The sequence below is a fragment of the Rhinolophus ferrumequinum genome, chromosome 23 (assembly GCF_004115265.2).
Source record: "Rhinolophus ferrumequinum isolate MPI-CBG mRhiFer1 chromosome 23, mRhiFer1_v1.p, whole genome shotgun sequence".
NCBI classification, from domain to species: domain Eukaryota; kingdom Metazoa; phylum Chordata; class Mammalia; order Chiroptera; family Rhinolophidae; genus Rhinolophus; species Rhinolophus ferrumequinum.
The window spans coordinates 26,413,642-26,426,403 of record NC_046306.1 but is presented as its reverse complement, the minus strand read 5'-3'; the positions used below and the strand labels follow the sequence as shown (position 1 = coordinate 26,426,403).

The following is a 12,762-nucleotide window of genomic DNA, read 5'->3' as shown; positions in this document are numbered from 1 at the left end:
CAGAGCTCTTTTCCGCCCTCCCTCTCAGACTCCAGGGGTCTGAAGCCAGTGCAGGAAGACACCCCACAGCTGATGCGCACACGCAGTGATGTTGGCGTGCGTCGTCGAGGCAATGTGAGGACACCTAGCGACCAGCGGCGAATCCGACGCCACCGCTTCTCCATCAATGGCCATTTCTACAACCACAAGGTTGAGGGGCTACGGTGGCAGGGGATTTGGGTGGGGGCAGCCCCAATGGTGGCAAGGTCCCTTCCTGGGCGGCCACCACCTCAGGGCACAGACACCTGAGAAGTCAAGTGTTTGCTTTTTAGTCTTTGGGTTGTGGGTGGGCTGCAGGCTCTGCTGGCTCTGTGAGGAACAAGGGATCGAAGATCAGGAGATCACCTAGATGGTAGATAAAATGACCTCACAGACACCCCTCCCCAGATCCCCCCAGCAAATCTCCATGTTACCCTCTTCCTGCACTATGCGTCTCCCAGCTGCTGTGTGGTCTGACTTTTCCATGAGTTAAGGGCTGCCGCGGAAGCAGAGCTGCGGTACTCAGATCAGGGGGCATCAGTGCCCCACCCACCACACCCCAATTAGCTGACCCTCCTTTCCTCCTGCTGCCTGATTCAAATCCAGCTTCAGAAGCATGTGTGTGGTGGGGGAGTGGTCAGAGACTTCCTCGTGTTAAAGTCACAGTAGAAGGAACTTTGTGCTTGTTTTATTTGGACCGAGGGTCTCTTTTATCTGGGTCTTTTCCCCCTCCCAATCTTGTCACTTGGCAATCTCAGACCCCTCGAGCTCCTGAGTTAGGCAAAGCTGAGGGCTCTTTGTGGACATCAAAGCCTGATGCTTGCCAGGTTGTTGGGGTGGCTGCCAGGGAGCGCAGGTTGAGTATCACTGTCCCGTGCCCTTTACCCCAGGTAACAGGGTGGCACTCCTGACTTTTAGACCCCATCCTTTAGACCCCAGGGTCTCCACTCCCACCCTAACCTGGACCCCTCTATTGACAGACGTCAGTCTTCACACCAGCCTACGGCTCCATCACCAACGTTCGCATCAACAGCACCATGACCACCCCGCAGGTCCTGAAGCTACTGCTCAACAAATTTAAGGCAAGTTCCCCTGCTAGCTGGCCTCAGACGGGCGGCATGTGTGCCTTGGGGACCCCAGAGATGCAGAGCAGTGGGCTGTGGAGTGTGTGTGGTGAGGGGGGTGCTGGGCAGAGGTTTGGGCTCTTTAGACCTCAGGCATCAGCATCCTCTGGGAGTTCATTAGAAAAGAAGCTTCCCAGGCCCCACCCTGGAATCAGACCACCTGAGCCTGACGCTCAGAGGTGAGGCCAGAGAACCTGTTCAACAAGAGTTGCAGGGGATTCTAGTGCCACAGAAGTCTGAGAAGTGCCAGCCACTGGAAGGACCCGGGGCCCGACAACTAGTTTGGGGCCCCATGCACAGATTGACTTCTGGAACACAGCTGAGGAACCTACTTTGAAAATGAACCTTCTATAGATGGGCAAAATATAGTGCATGAGTGTTTCTGTCTTTTTATAAAGATTTTTTTTAATTGGGGAATGAATGAGTGTGTTTCTCCAGGGCCCATCAGCTCCAAGTCATTGTCCTTCAATCTCGTTGTGGAGGGCGCAGCTCGGCTCCAAGTCCAGTTGCCATTTTCAATCTTAGTTGCAGGGAGCGGAGCCCACCATCCCATGCGGGAATCGAACCAGCAACCTTATCGTTACGAGCTCGTGCTCTAACCAACTGAGCCACCTGGCAGCCCCATAGTGCATGAGTATTTTTAAAGTCCTGTCATTCTGTATGTTTCACACAATCCCTTTATTATAAATAAAGAGACCAGGTATTCTTATTTTAGTGGTAGCCAGTATCACCTAGTGGCCTAGGGGAACAGGTTCTGGCTTTGAATCCCCGTTTATCACCTGCTGGTTGGATGAGTTGGGCAAGTTACTTAACCTCCCTTTTTTTCTGCTTCCTTATCTATGAAATGAGGATAACAGGACCCTGTTATGGGGTTGTTGTGAGTATTAGATGAGTTAAGACATAAAGTGTTGGAGAAACACCTGGCTTGGTCCAATAAATATTAGTTCTTATTATCTATTATTATTGATAACATTACCTGCTCGCTGCCCCATTTCCTCATCACTTCCGAGAGTTACAAAGAGAAATAGTCCTCCCCTCAAAAAAGCCTAAAATCCATTCAGCTTTGCAGTGATAAAGAAAGAATGGCTGAGTTAGGATGTGTAATATGTGCTTTCAGCAAGCATTTTTTGCTCCTGATTCAGATTGAGAATTCGGCAGAGGAGTTTGCTTTGTACGTGGTCCATACCAGTGGTGGTAAGTCTGAAGAACTCAGTGTGCTTTAAAACTTTTAATTAACTCAAAATAGCAAGTTAACAAAAATACACCCTTTGCCTCATTCGCTTGTTTCGGTTTGGAAACTTTCAGATGTCGTTTGCCTCTGAGGCTGGTGGGCTCACTGGATGAGTCCACTGGGGAATGCCATATGGGTATGTGGTCAGTAAACAAACCCTGGAACCTAAGTGCTTATTAAAACAGGAACTGGATTGTCTCAAGAGACAGATAAAACTAATTCCTCCATTGCAGCGTCTTCCAAAGGGTTTGAGGCATGGTAGTGTTGTTGGGGACAGAGGAGAGGGAACGGTTGCTTTGAACAACACCTGTTGAATTGTTCATTTACAAGTCAGTCTTCCGATTTGTATGGCCACATCTCCTAAGGTTCCTGGTCCATTTGGTCCCCTGAATTGATCACTACTTATGGTGACAAAGGCCCTAGGCCAAACTCAGGTCTGCTCCTGGCTGTGTGGTTCCAGAGAAACAGAAGCTGAAGAACACCGATTACCCGCTGATTGCCCGAATCCTTCAGGGCCCATGTGAGCAGGTCTCTAAAGTGTTCCTTATGGAGAAGGACCAAGTGGAGGAAGTCACCTATGACGTGAGTCCCCTTTTGGTCCAATGGTCTGTCCTCTGCAGGGTGGGGGTTTGCCTGGATTAGTCGCAACTGGGGTAGCTTGACTTTTTAGTCAAGGATGATGCCCCATTTTGCTGCCGTTCTTCAATATAAGGTTTTGATGAACCTAAAATTCCGGCCATGGGGCCAGGAGAATGAACGCAGAGGCTAGCTTCAGGATATGCCCTGTGGGAGTTGTTGAAGGAGTGTTCAGGCACAAAGTAATTTCCACAGAAGGAATAAATATCTTGAGCCTTTTTCAGGTACTGCAAGAAGGCTGAGAAGTTTCTGCAAACCTTCTCTTAGCAACTTCAAGAAATTAGCAGTGATTTTTACCTGATCTTGTGTATGTCAGCTTCTGCTAGAGTAAGACACATCCCCAAATCTTAACTGCTTACAACAGCAAACATGTACTTTTTACTCAGGATTCTGCAGGCTGGTAGAGCGGTTCTGCTCTAGGCTGTAGGTTGAGGGTCTGCATTGCATGTCTCATCAGAGACCCAGGCTCAAGGGGCAATGGCTACCTGGGGCATGCTTCTCATGGTGGATGGCTGGAGTGCAGGAAACCAGGCCAACTATCTAAGTTCCTTTGAAGCCTCTACTCAGATTTGCTGTATGTCATGTCTTCCATATACATTCCATTGGCCAAAGCAAGTCACGTAGCCAAGCCCAACATGAGTAGGGTGGGGAAATATACTTCTCCTATGGGAAAAAGTGGATAGAGTAGGGTAGGGATTCTGGTGGGGGAGGAGGGGCTGTTTGTTAACTTCAGCTCACCTGGGAGCCACCCCACCCTCACAGCCTCTCAGGATCAAGTTCACATTTGGATGCCTGTTTGAGACTTGAGACACATTCTGAGCCATGGTTCCTTAAATTCTCTTAGGGGAGAACAGAAAGGTGTGTTAAATGTTGTGGGTTCAGGTCTTTGTCTGCATCACAGAATCGGGAGAAAGTGCTGTTCCATGTGTGCCACCAGCTCGTCATGGAGTGGATACATGAGATAAAAAAGAGACGTTATGAGATATGTCAGGTGAATGAAGCGATCTTCATTGTAGACTCTTGTCCAGCCTTGAGAAGAGTGAGGCTTGGCTCCTGCCTTTAGGGAAATCCTGGGTTTGTGCAGAAATGGATTTCCCAAGGCTTTGTCCCTTACACGAGAGTCGCCAAAAGGTATTGGATTAATGCTGGGAGGGGGCATACACCCCAGACTTACTTCTTCCTCCCCAGGTGGCCCAGTATATAAAGTTCGAGATGCCTGTCCTTAAAAGCTTCATTCAGAAGCTCCAAGAGGAAGAAGATCGGGAAGTAAAGAAGCTGATGCGCAAGTAAGTGTGGCCCCAGGTGGCTGGTTGGGTTTCTCCTGGGGCCTCAGTGAGAGGGCTGTCTGTTCAGCTGACTTGCAGGGACTGCGCTGAGCTGCTGCATGGGCCTGGCTCTTAGGGATCTTCTTCAGGGGGCTTCCCACTGACGAATCCAGATGTCCGATGGGGACATGAAACTTCAGTGTCTTGGTCTCTCTGCTTCTCACGTCAGTTTCTTATTTTGATGTGGGACATTAAAATGTTCCGGGGATTTGAGGAACGTAGTCTTAGCAGTGGCGAGTAGTCTGAGCAACCTACTTCTAAAGTCCTTTCCTTGCAACCTTCCTCCTCTTTTAACATTTCTCTTGTGGAAATTGTACCGGGGTTGAAAAACCCAGTAAAACTTCTCTCTAAAGAGGATTTTACGATTTTTTTCCCCAACCTTGTTTAGTCCTAAAGTAGGCTGTGTTTTATGGCTATGGTAGAACAGTTGATTGATTTTTGCCCCTAGAGAAAAAACCCAATGCTATATTTGCTGTATCAGTGATAATAACTAGTATGATTGCAGTTAACATGTATTGAATGCTTACTATTGGCCAGACTTGAAAAATAGCTTTTGCTGTGCAGTGCAAAGCCCCAAACATAAGGAATGTCCCCTTTAGCCCTGTATACAAGGGTGCCCACACCAGATTCTACCTTGCCATAGTTCAGGGAAGGGATAGGGATACTGCACTCACCAACAAGCCATGGACCTCCATGCTTGGTAGTTGTTGTGGCAACTGAAAAATGCAGGTACTGATATGAGGTGAACCACATGCAGCTGCCATTTTGTAGGTACCCCCCTCCAACACACACACACACACAAAATGGTGAAATAATGGTAATTTCATATGGTCTAGCCTAGATGAGGATTATATGTGACTGTGCACATAAAGTACTATGCACAGTGCCCGGGGCATAGTAAGCACTCAGTTAATGGAAACTTTATTATTGTTTCTGTCGTGTTTCACCCTCTCATCCTTCTTTGCCAGACTTTGTGACTATAGTGAAATGATCTAGTTTGGAGTTAGCCTCTTCAGTCTCTGTCATCCTGCAGCAAAGTAGTGAAGAGGTGGGCCAAAGGCAGAAGCAAAAGCACAGGACAGTTGGTCCACACTGCGACCCGAGTTGGGAAGTAGGATCAAGAAGCGGTGTGCGTAGCTTTCCACTCCCACTGCAGCTGTTTCTGTCCCCAGGTACACCGTGCTCCGGCTAATGATTCGGCAGAGACTGGAGGAGATAGCCGAAACCCCAGAAACAATCTGAGCCACGAGAAAGAGGGGATCCAGACACCACAATAGCTGCCGTTGACATGAGAAGACCCACAGGAAACTGGATGCCTTCCTTCCACAGAAATGTTGAGATGCAAACGTCTCCAGCTCTCAGAAAGCCAGCATTTGCTGCCTGGAGCAGGATGGAGAAGCCAGCGGACAGCTCTTCATCCTTGGACTCCTGAGCTTCTCCTTTCTTTCATCCACAAGGACTTTGGATTTTTGTTATAAGGAGGGCCCAAAATGTATGTGTGCGCGTGCACGCAAGTCTGCACATGTGTGCGCACATAGTACATGTCCATGTGCCTACCTGATACATTCACATTCCATTAAATTCCAGACAACCAGCACAAGTGCCACGAGGCTGGCGGGCGTGCTGCTCGTGGGCTGCAAAATCAGAGGAGTCACCTATCTGAGGGGTTTTAAGCTGGAAAAAATGTTCTCCCCTCAAGTGCCAGGGAGAAGCCACAATATCTGCCCGTGCTTAGAAGGGGAAAGGGGCTCAGCAAGCTCACCTCAGCAAGCTTGAGGTATGTATACGTTAGTAGAAATTCTCCCTCTTTGCCTAGCAGATCTGCAAATGTGAGCTCCTTGGAAATTAACAAAATAATAGCCCCATGCACTTGGGGCACGTGCACTTGGGGCACTGATGGCAAGAGAAAGATAAATCATCAGTGGGGTAGATGCAATAAGCCCACAAGTTTTTACACTGGAAACTTCCATTTTAAATGACAAAGATGTAGATGATGATTTATGTAGATGCCTGTAGAGAGTGGATTCTGCTTCTGTCCTTGCCTCCACGGCCACCTCTAGGAGACAGGAGGGGAGCCTGATGTTTCTCAGCACGCAAGCTGCTGACCCCATCTCTTTGGTGCCTCCTTGAGTTGAAGGAAGGATCTCATGAAACAGACCTCTCTGGTTTGCACATGGCGCTAACTGGTAATTGTGACCTAGGCCTGGGCTTGTTCTGCGGTGGTGGCTAGGCAGTGTCCCTTCTTAGGGAAATGTAGAGGCTCTTTGCAGATATGACAGGTGCCTGTGAACCCAGCCTGTTTTCACATCATCAAGGGGTCTTGCTGCACTTGAAGCTGTACTTCTGTGTGTTTGAAGTCAAGGCTTTCTTCTTTCCAAAGTTGGATTCTTGCAAGTTTCCCTCTCCTTGTGTGTGGACATGGACTCCAAGAATGAGGACGCGTCCTGCTAATGACTGAGCATGGGTTCAGGGAAGCCCTTTGGGCTGCCCTCTGAAGGTACAGAGGGAGGATAGAGCTTCTCTTTCAGCTTCTCTGAGCAGCCACCTGAGTGATCTTTAGAGCAGACCCCAATGAGAGGAAAAGGTCAGGGCCAGTTTGTCCCCTGTAGCCGCCATCGGGAAGAGTGCCGGCAGCTGGATGCCAGTGCAACTGATACTGTTTGAAGAGGGACAGACACTTGCTTGGAGCAGGATGCCTGACTATGGAGATCAACCAAGCAAGGCCAGGAACTCCTGACAGCCGGCATCTCTGAGCCTTGTTGGGGTACAGACGCTCCCCATCTCTTCTCTACTTCTTCTCCAAGAATAGTTTGGAGAGCTGGCCAGTTGAGGAAAGGAGAACCAATGGTCGATGTCTGTAAGGAAGGTGGATCTTGGCAGCAGAGCCATTCCTGACTCAGGCGCCCTCCTGCTCCCTTCCTGCCCCTGTGGCTTCCATGGACTCTTTAGATGGCTCACAGGCGTGGTCTTATTGTTAACTTTCAAGAAGATGGCATGCTGCAACCTGGCATTCTTCCAGGGGTCTATTAGCAAGCCTACCTCTTCTGTGGGGCAGCACCACCAGCCCAGTGGGGTGTGGACTGAAAATCTGGAGGCCTTAGTCTCAATCATACACCTTGATGGGCTTTGCAAAATGCACAGAATTGGGAAAAAAAGGGTGGAGGGGAGACTTCCTTTGTTATCCATGGGAAAGAACAGTTTTGTGAATGCAGACATACTTCCTGAGTTTTGCATTTGAGAAAATGGCTTGGAAAACTTTTCTTCCAGTTATTTTTATTTTGAATGTTCAAAGCCTTTGTTGGCCGCAACAATTCTCCTTGGAGGGCCAGGGAGAAGAATTTCCACCAAGCAAATACTAACCACTGACTTTTATGGGACAGCTATTTCTGATTTATGAAAGTTCCCTGTAATTTGCACTCGCTCTACGATAGTGTTGAATATGGACATGTTGTAAAATGTCAGGTTTTGCTGGATCATTTTCTGAGAAAGTGATAAGGTAGACCTGGCTCTTTAAAGATGGGGTCGGGGTGGAAGTGAGGGGAAATCGTCTTACACAATACATACCATTTAACGCAGGCCACACTTTTCTGTTTTGGTCCACCCTGTTTAGAGATCATTTCTCACACTCTAATAACCCAATCGGGAATTTTGGAAAGGTTCTTTGAAACAGCAGCAGCTGAAACAGAGATTCCTCCGCCATGTGGAGGCGGATTTTCTCACCGGTATCACATAGCCCTGCAGCTTTGAACTCCTGGACCAGTTTGTGTGGGTTTATGTAATTGTGTGCAATGAACCTGAAATTATGTGAAAAACAAAAGGCCAATTTATAGGATTCCCCCCCACCCCCCAATTTGTGAAAAGCAGCATAGCCACATCTGCTTTCTTTTGTCACGGGCTTATGTTGCAAGGTGATCAAATGAAGAAAAGCCTCAGTCCATCTGGCTGGGAAGGGGGTCCGTTCCCCTAGGTGATGGTGGAATTAAGCACAAGGTCCCATTCTCTGTGGTCACATTAGTGGGAAGGTGATGAGTTAAATGGGTGGTGGGGTTACCTTGGGGAGGGACTGAAAAGCACAAAGAATGGTCTTGGCTGTGATGATGGTGAGCAGTGTGCACATGGGTGTCCAGGCCGGAAGGACTTTAACTTAGATTTGAGGTTGAAGCAAGAGAATCTCAGATTAGCCACCCACCCATGTGAAACGTGCTAAGACCTGAGGTCGGATTTTGGTCTGAGCCTTCAAGGAGAAATGTTTTCACCCTTCCCTCCTACCTACTGGAAAGAAAACCATACTCTCTTCTAGAGATCTCCTGAGAAAGACATTTTATCATCAGTGTAAGTAAGATTTTGGCAATAATGAGCAACCACAACAAAGAAAAGAATCCTGTGCTCCGATGCAAACATCTTGACGAGAATTCTGTGGAGCTGGGTGGTTATTTCGGGGTCAGCAGGATGGACTGAGCCACAAAAGGGCAAGAAGCTCTCTTAAGAAAAGAGAAACTCTCTTTAAAACGACAAAAAAAGTTATTTCAAAGCTCTGTAGCACGAAACACATGGTGTGATAAATGCATCTCCAAGAGAGAAATTTCTGTGTGAGCAAGGGAATTTCAGGGTCTCAGTCACCAAACCACGACGTGGAGGCTGAGATAAGATACACAGGAGATCTCCTCAAGCACCCCTGAGCAGCATTTTTGAATCTCAAATTGTTTTACAGTCTTGCTTGAATTGGATGAGATGGGTAATGATCTCCTAGTGAGGTAGAAATAAAAATGAATCTGGCACCCCTTCTTCGTGCGTGATTGCGTGTTCACCATGTCACCGGGAGGTTACAGCGCCCCCTGTGGGTTAACCGAGCACAAGACATGGACGAGCTGGTAAGGGAAAGCATCGGTCTGATGGCAGACAGACCTGTCTCCCAGACTGTTGCTTTCTGGTGTGTTTTTGCTAGCGTTTTTTCAGGGTTTCCCCACTTGTTTTAGCTTTGTGAAGTCTTCTTTTCTTAATCATAACTTGCCTTTTAGCAATGGTACACGACCTGTTTCAATGTTTGGTTCTGAGCTTATAAACTGATGTGTTTAGATATCTTAACATAATTTGACAAGGCCTCTGTAGGGAGCCATGAATTTTTGTAACATTTTGATATGTTTTAATGCACCTCATTTAGATGTTGTTGAATAAAGCACTTTTCAAAGAGACGTTCCCTGTGGATGGGCCTGTGTGCGTCTGCCGGGTGGGGAGCCTCTGAATTATGGGAGGGCTATGGACAGGAGTGTGAAGGTACACCCAGGAGAAAAGTTTATTTCTTTTCCCCAGAGTTTATGGTTTGCAGGGGCTCAGACTTGGCTGTAATATTTCAGGTACGTGAAATGAGAATATCCCTGTGTGAGTCTTGAGTTCAGGCCCTGGTGGAGATAGGAGTTACTGTAGAAAGAACTAGGAACTACTGTTCAGTGAGGCTGGATTTTTGTCCTGATTTTACCTCTGGCTTCTTGGGACCAATTCACTGAACCTTTTTCTAGGACTTGGTTTTGTCATCTATAAAATAGCTAAATTACTCTGTGGGGGTGTGGGGACCTGGGCTTGCCTCTGTTGGAGGCAGTCCCCCAGGAGTCACCAAGTATAAGACCTCAGACTAGGGCCCAATTTCCACCCTATGGTTAATTTCATGTATCAACTTGGCTAGGCTACGGTACCCAGATATGTGGTCAAACACTAGTCTAGGTGTTGTGAAAGTATTTTTAAAGAGCAGATTAACATTTAAATCAGACTTTGAGTAAAGTGTATTTCCCTCCACAATGTGGTTGGACCTCATCCAATCAGTTGAAGGACTTAAGAGCAAAAGACTGATTCCCCTGAGGGAGAGGGAATTCTACCTCCAGCCTGCCTTTGGACTTGAGCTTCAACATCAGCTTTTCCCTGGGGCTCCAGCCTTGTATGACTAAACCTTGCAGATTTCTGGCTTGCCAGCCTCCATAACTGTATGAGCCAATTACTTAAAGTAAATCTCCCTCTATGTGTACACATCTATTGGCTCTGTTTTTCTGGGAAACAGGGTAACGGGTTATATGGTTGGTTCTCAATGTTTGAACAGGTGATTGACACTTGTCTTCCTAGGAAACTGGCCGTGGAGCATAAATAATGACCAATATAATTTGATCTCTAGAAAAAGGTAACCACCAAGATAAGGTTTTTAACAATGCCCACAAACAATGCATACACACACACACACACACACACACACACACACACACACATTTTTATTTTTAAAGAGAAAAGTTTGGTTAAATCACTATTTCTTTTAAATGTTGTTTTCATTTCCTATAGTTAGAGTTTTCACTCCAAGTAGCAGCTTTTTGGTTGCTGAATTAACGAAACTGGGGGGAATAGATGGGCAGACGGTTAACACCTCCAAGGTAGTAAGGTTTTTGTACTGCACAGCATGTGGATGTAGGCAGCACAGACAAAAGATAAATGGTTTGTTTGGGGCCCCACTGAGACCCCAATCAGGCAGTGAGCCATATAGAAGCTAGAGAGCCTAAGATCATCCAAGAAATGCTAATAGCCTTCTGCCAAAGGAGCCCACAGTTCTTGGCTTGCTTTATGGAAACAGATTTCATGAAATAATTTGGTGTTGTCTATTTTAGGTAATGAAGTTATTGTTGAGTGGAGTTTGCTGTGAGCACAAGACTTTACTGTGAAGTTTTGAATACATTTCAATAGGTTTGGCTGAGAGGCTTAGATGCAAGCAAACCTACTGAAAATTGAACTTGGGTAAAACTGATGTTGCTCTTTTCATTTTAAAACCATGCAAAATAAAAATTATTACTTGTGATTTAAGTTAAGTATATAAGTTATATAAGCATGGAACTTAACTTTATGTAAGTATATATTTTATAAGTATGTAAGTTAACTTTAAATGTTTTAAAAGTATGAGCCCATTGGTAGGGACTATAAATCCTAGTTTGCCCAGGACAGTTCCAGTTACGTCTATTGTTCTAGTGTAATTATCATTAGCGCCTCCTATTTCTCTCAAAATGTCCCAGGGTGAATGATAAATATGGTTGTTCTACACGTGGGCCAAAAACCAGATATCATAATTTTAAGGTTTTTAAGATGAAGTCATAAATTGGAAAAATTTAAAGTTTTATAAAGTATAAAATTTTAAACTTTATAAATTTTAAGTTATATTTAAATTTTAGGATGGAACTGAAATCTAAACGCATGTTTTGGTGGAAGGCAAGATATAATAGGGGTATCAATATAAAAATATATCAATGTTTTGATAATGCTGATTTAAATGTTCTTGCATTAAAAATCCATTTCTCTTCATGGAGTTCTAAAATTGGATACATTAGCATTAACTTGTGACTTTGAATGTCAACCTGCGCTCACCTGCAGAACTATCTAAGGGTCAGAAGCACCCAAATTGGGGTTTTTTTACACTGAGAGAAACCTGGGCCTCTGGGAGGGAAGCAGGTACCAAATTTGGGGTACAAGGAACAGGATAGCGCGGGTATGTCTTGCTAATGGAAAGTAATTATGTCTCAGAGATGTCTAGGGTATAATTTCGGGAACAAACTGCTGATGAGAACTCCCATGTATAGTGAATATTGAATGTCTAGGGCTATAAAAAGCCTGGGATCCAAAATGATCCCAAGGAAAGATTCTAAAGGTAAGGGACATATTTGCAGAAATGTAATGTATTGCTCACTTAAATTGTTAAAGTTCCTTAACCAAATTTTGGCAATAACACAAGTTGTCACCAAAAAATAAAAATTAATTTAAGTAGTTTGGTCAAAAGCTCCTGAGTTAACTAAGTAAAAGGAGCAAATTATAATATCCATGACCCATTAAAAGAAACCAACAAGTAAAAGTTGAATTTGAAATGATCATAGTAAACTAGAGAGAAATTATTAGGAATACCAAATGCATTTTGCAAGGTTGTAAAACAATGTGAATATGCATAAATTTATTTCTATATATCACCAATAAAATTAGATTAAAAGATAAAATTTTTAAATGGAAAGGTATACCTCATTTATGGATTAGGAAGATAGTAGCTATCCCCAAATTGATGTAAGTAATCCCCCCCAAAAAACCAAGTAGGTATGCCTCAATTAAAAAAAAACCAAAAAGCCAAGTATGATTTTTTTCTTCCTTTCTCCCTTCTTTTTGTGCTAATGCTACAGGTAAAGTAAAGACCATAAACATCAACATTATTCAGCCATTAAAAGTATAATATAAAGTTTATGTAGAAACTTGGAGAACATTATTACATAAAGTGAGTAAAAAAGCGTGTTCAATATGATTACAGGACTATATATAAAAGCCTTTGAAAAAAGTTATCTCGAGGTTGGTGGGATTACATTTTCTTTATGATTATAGTTGGCTTGCTTTATATTTTATTTTTGTTTCTACATTGGTTTTTGGA

The 12,762-nt window shown here is 45.0% G+C and overlaps 1 protein-coding gene across 2 annotated transcripts in view; it reads left to right on the top strand.

Annotated features, from left to right (window-relative positions):
• The window catches only part of RASSF2 (Ras association domain family member 2), a 36,003-nt gene extending 26,477 nt beyond the window's left edge, over positions 1-9,526 (top strand). For both annotated transcript variants that reach the window (XM_033094727.1, XM_033094728.1), the window contains exons 6-11: positions 29-189; positions 999-1,100; positions 2,285-2,336; positions 2,834-2,955; positions 4,198-4,295; positions 5,507-9,526. In XM_033094727.1, the coding sequence (XP_032950618.1) occupies positions 29-189; positions 999-1,100; positions 2,285-2,336; positions 2,834-2,955; positions 4,198-4,295; positions 5,507-5,576 (605 nt within the window). In that variant the 3' untranslated portion in view covers positions 5,577-9,526. The remainder of the gene's footprint in view (positions 1-28; positions 190-998; positions 1,101-2,284; positions 2,337-2,833; positions 2,956-4,197; positions 4,296-5,506) is intronic.
• The last annotated feature ends 3,236 nt before the right edge of the window (positions 9,527-12,762 follow it).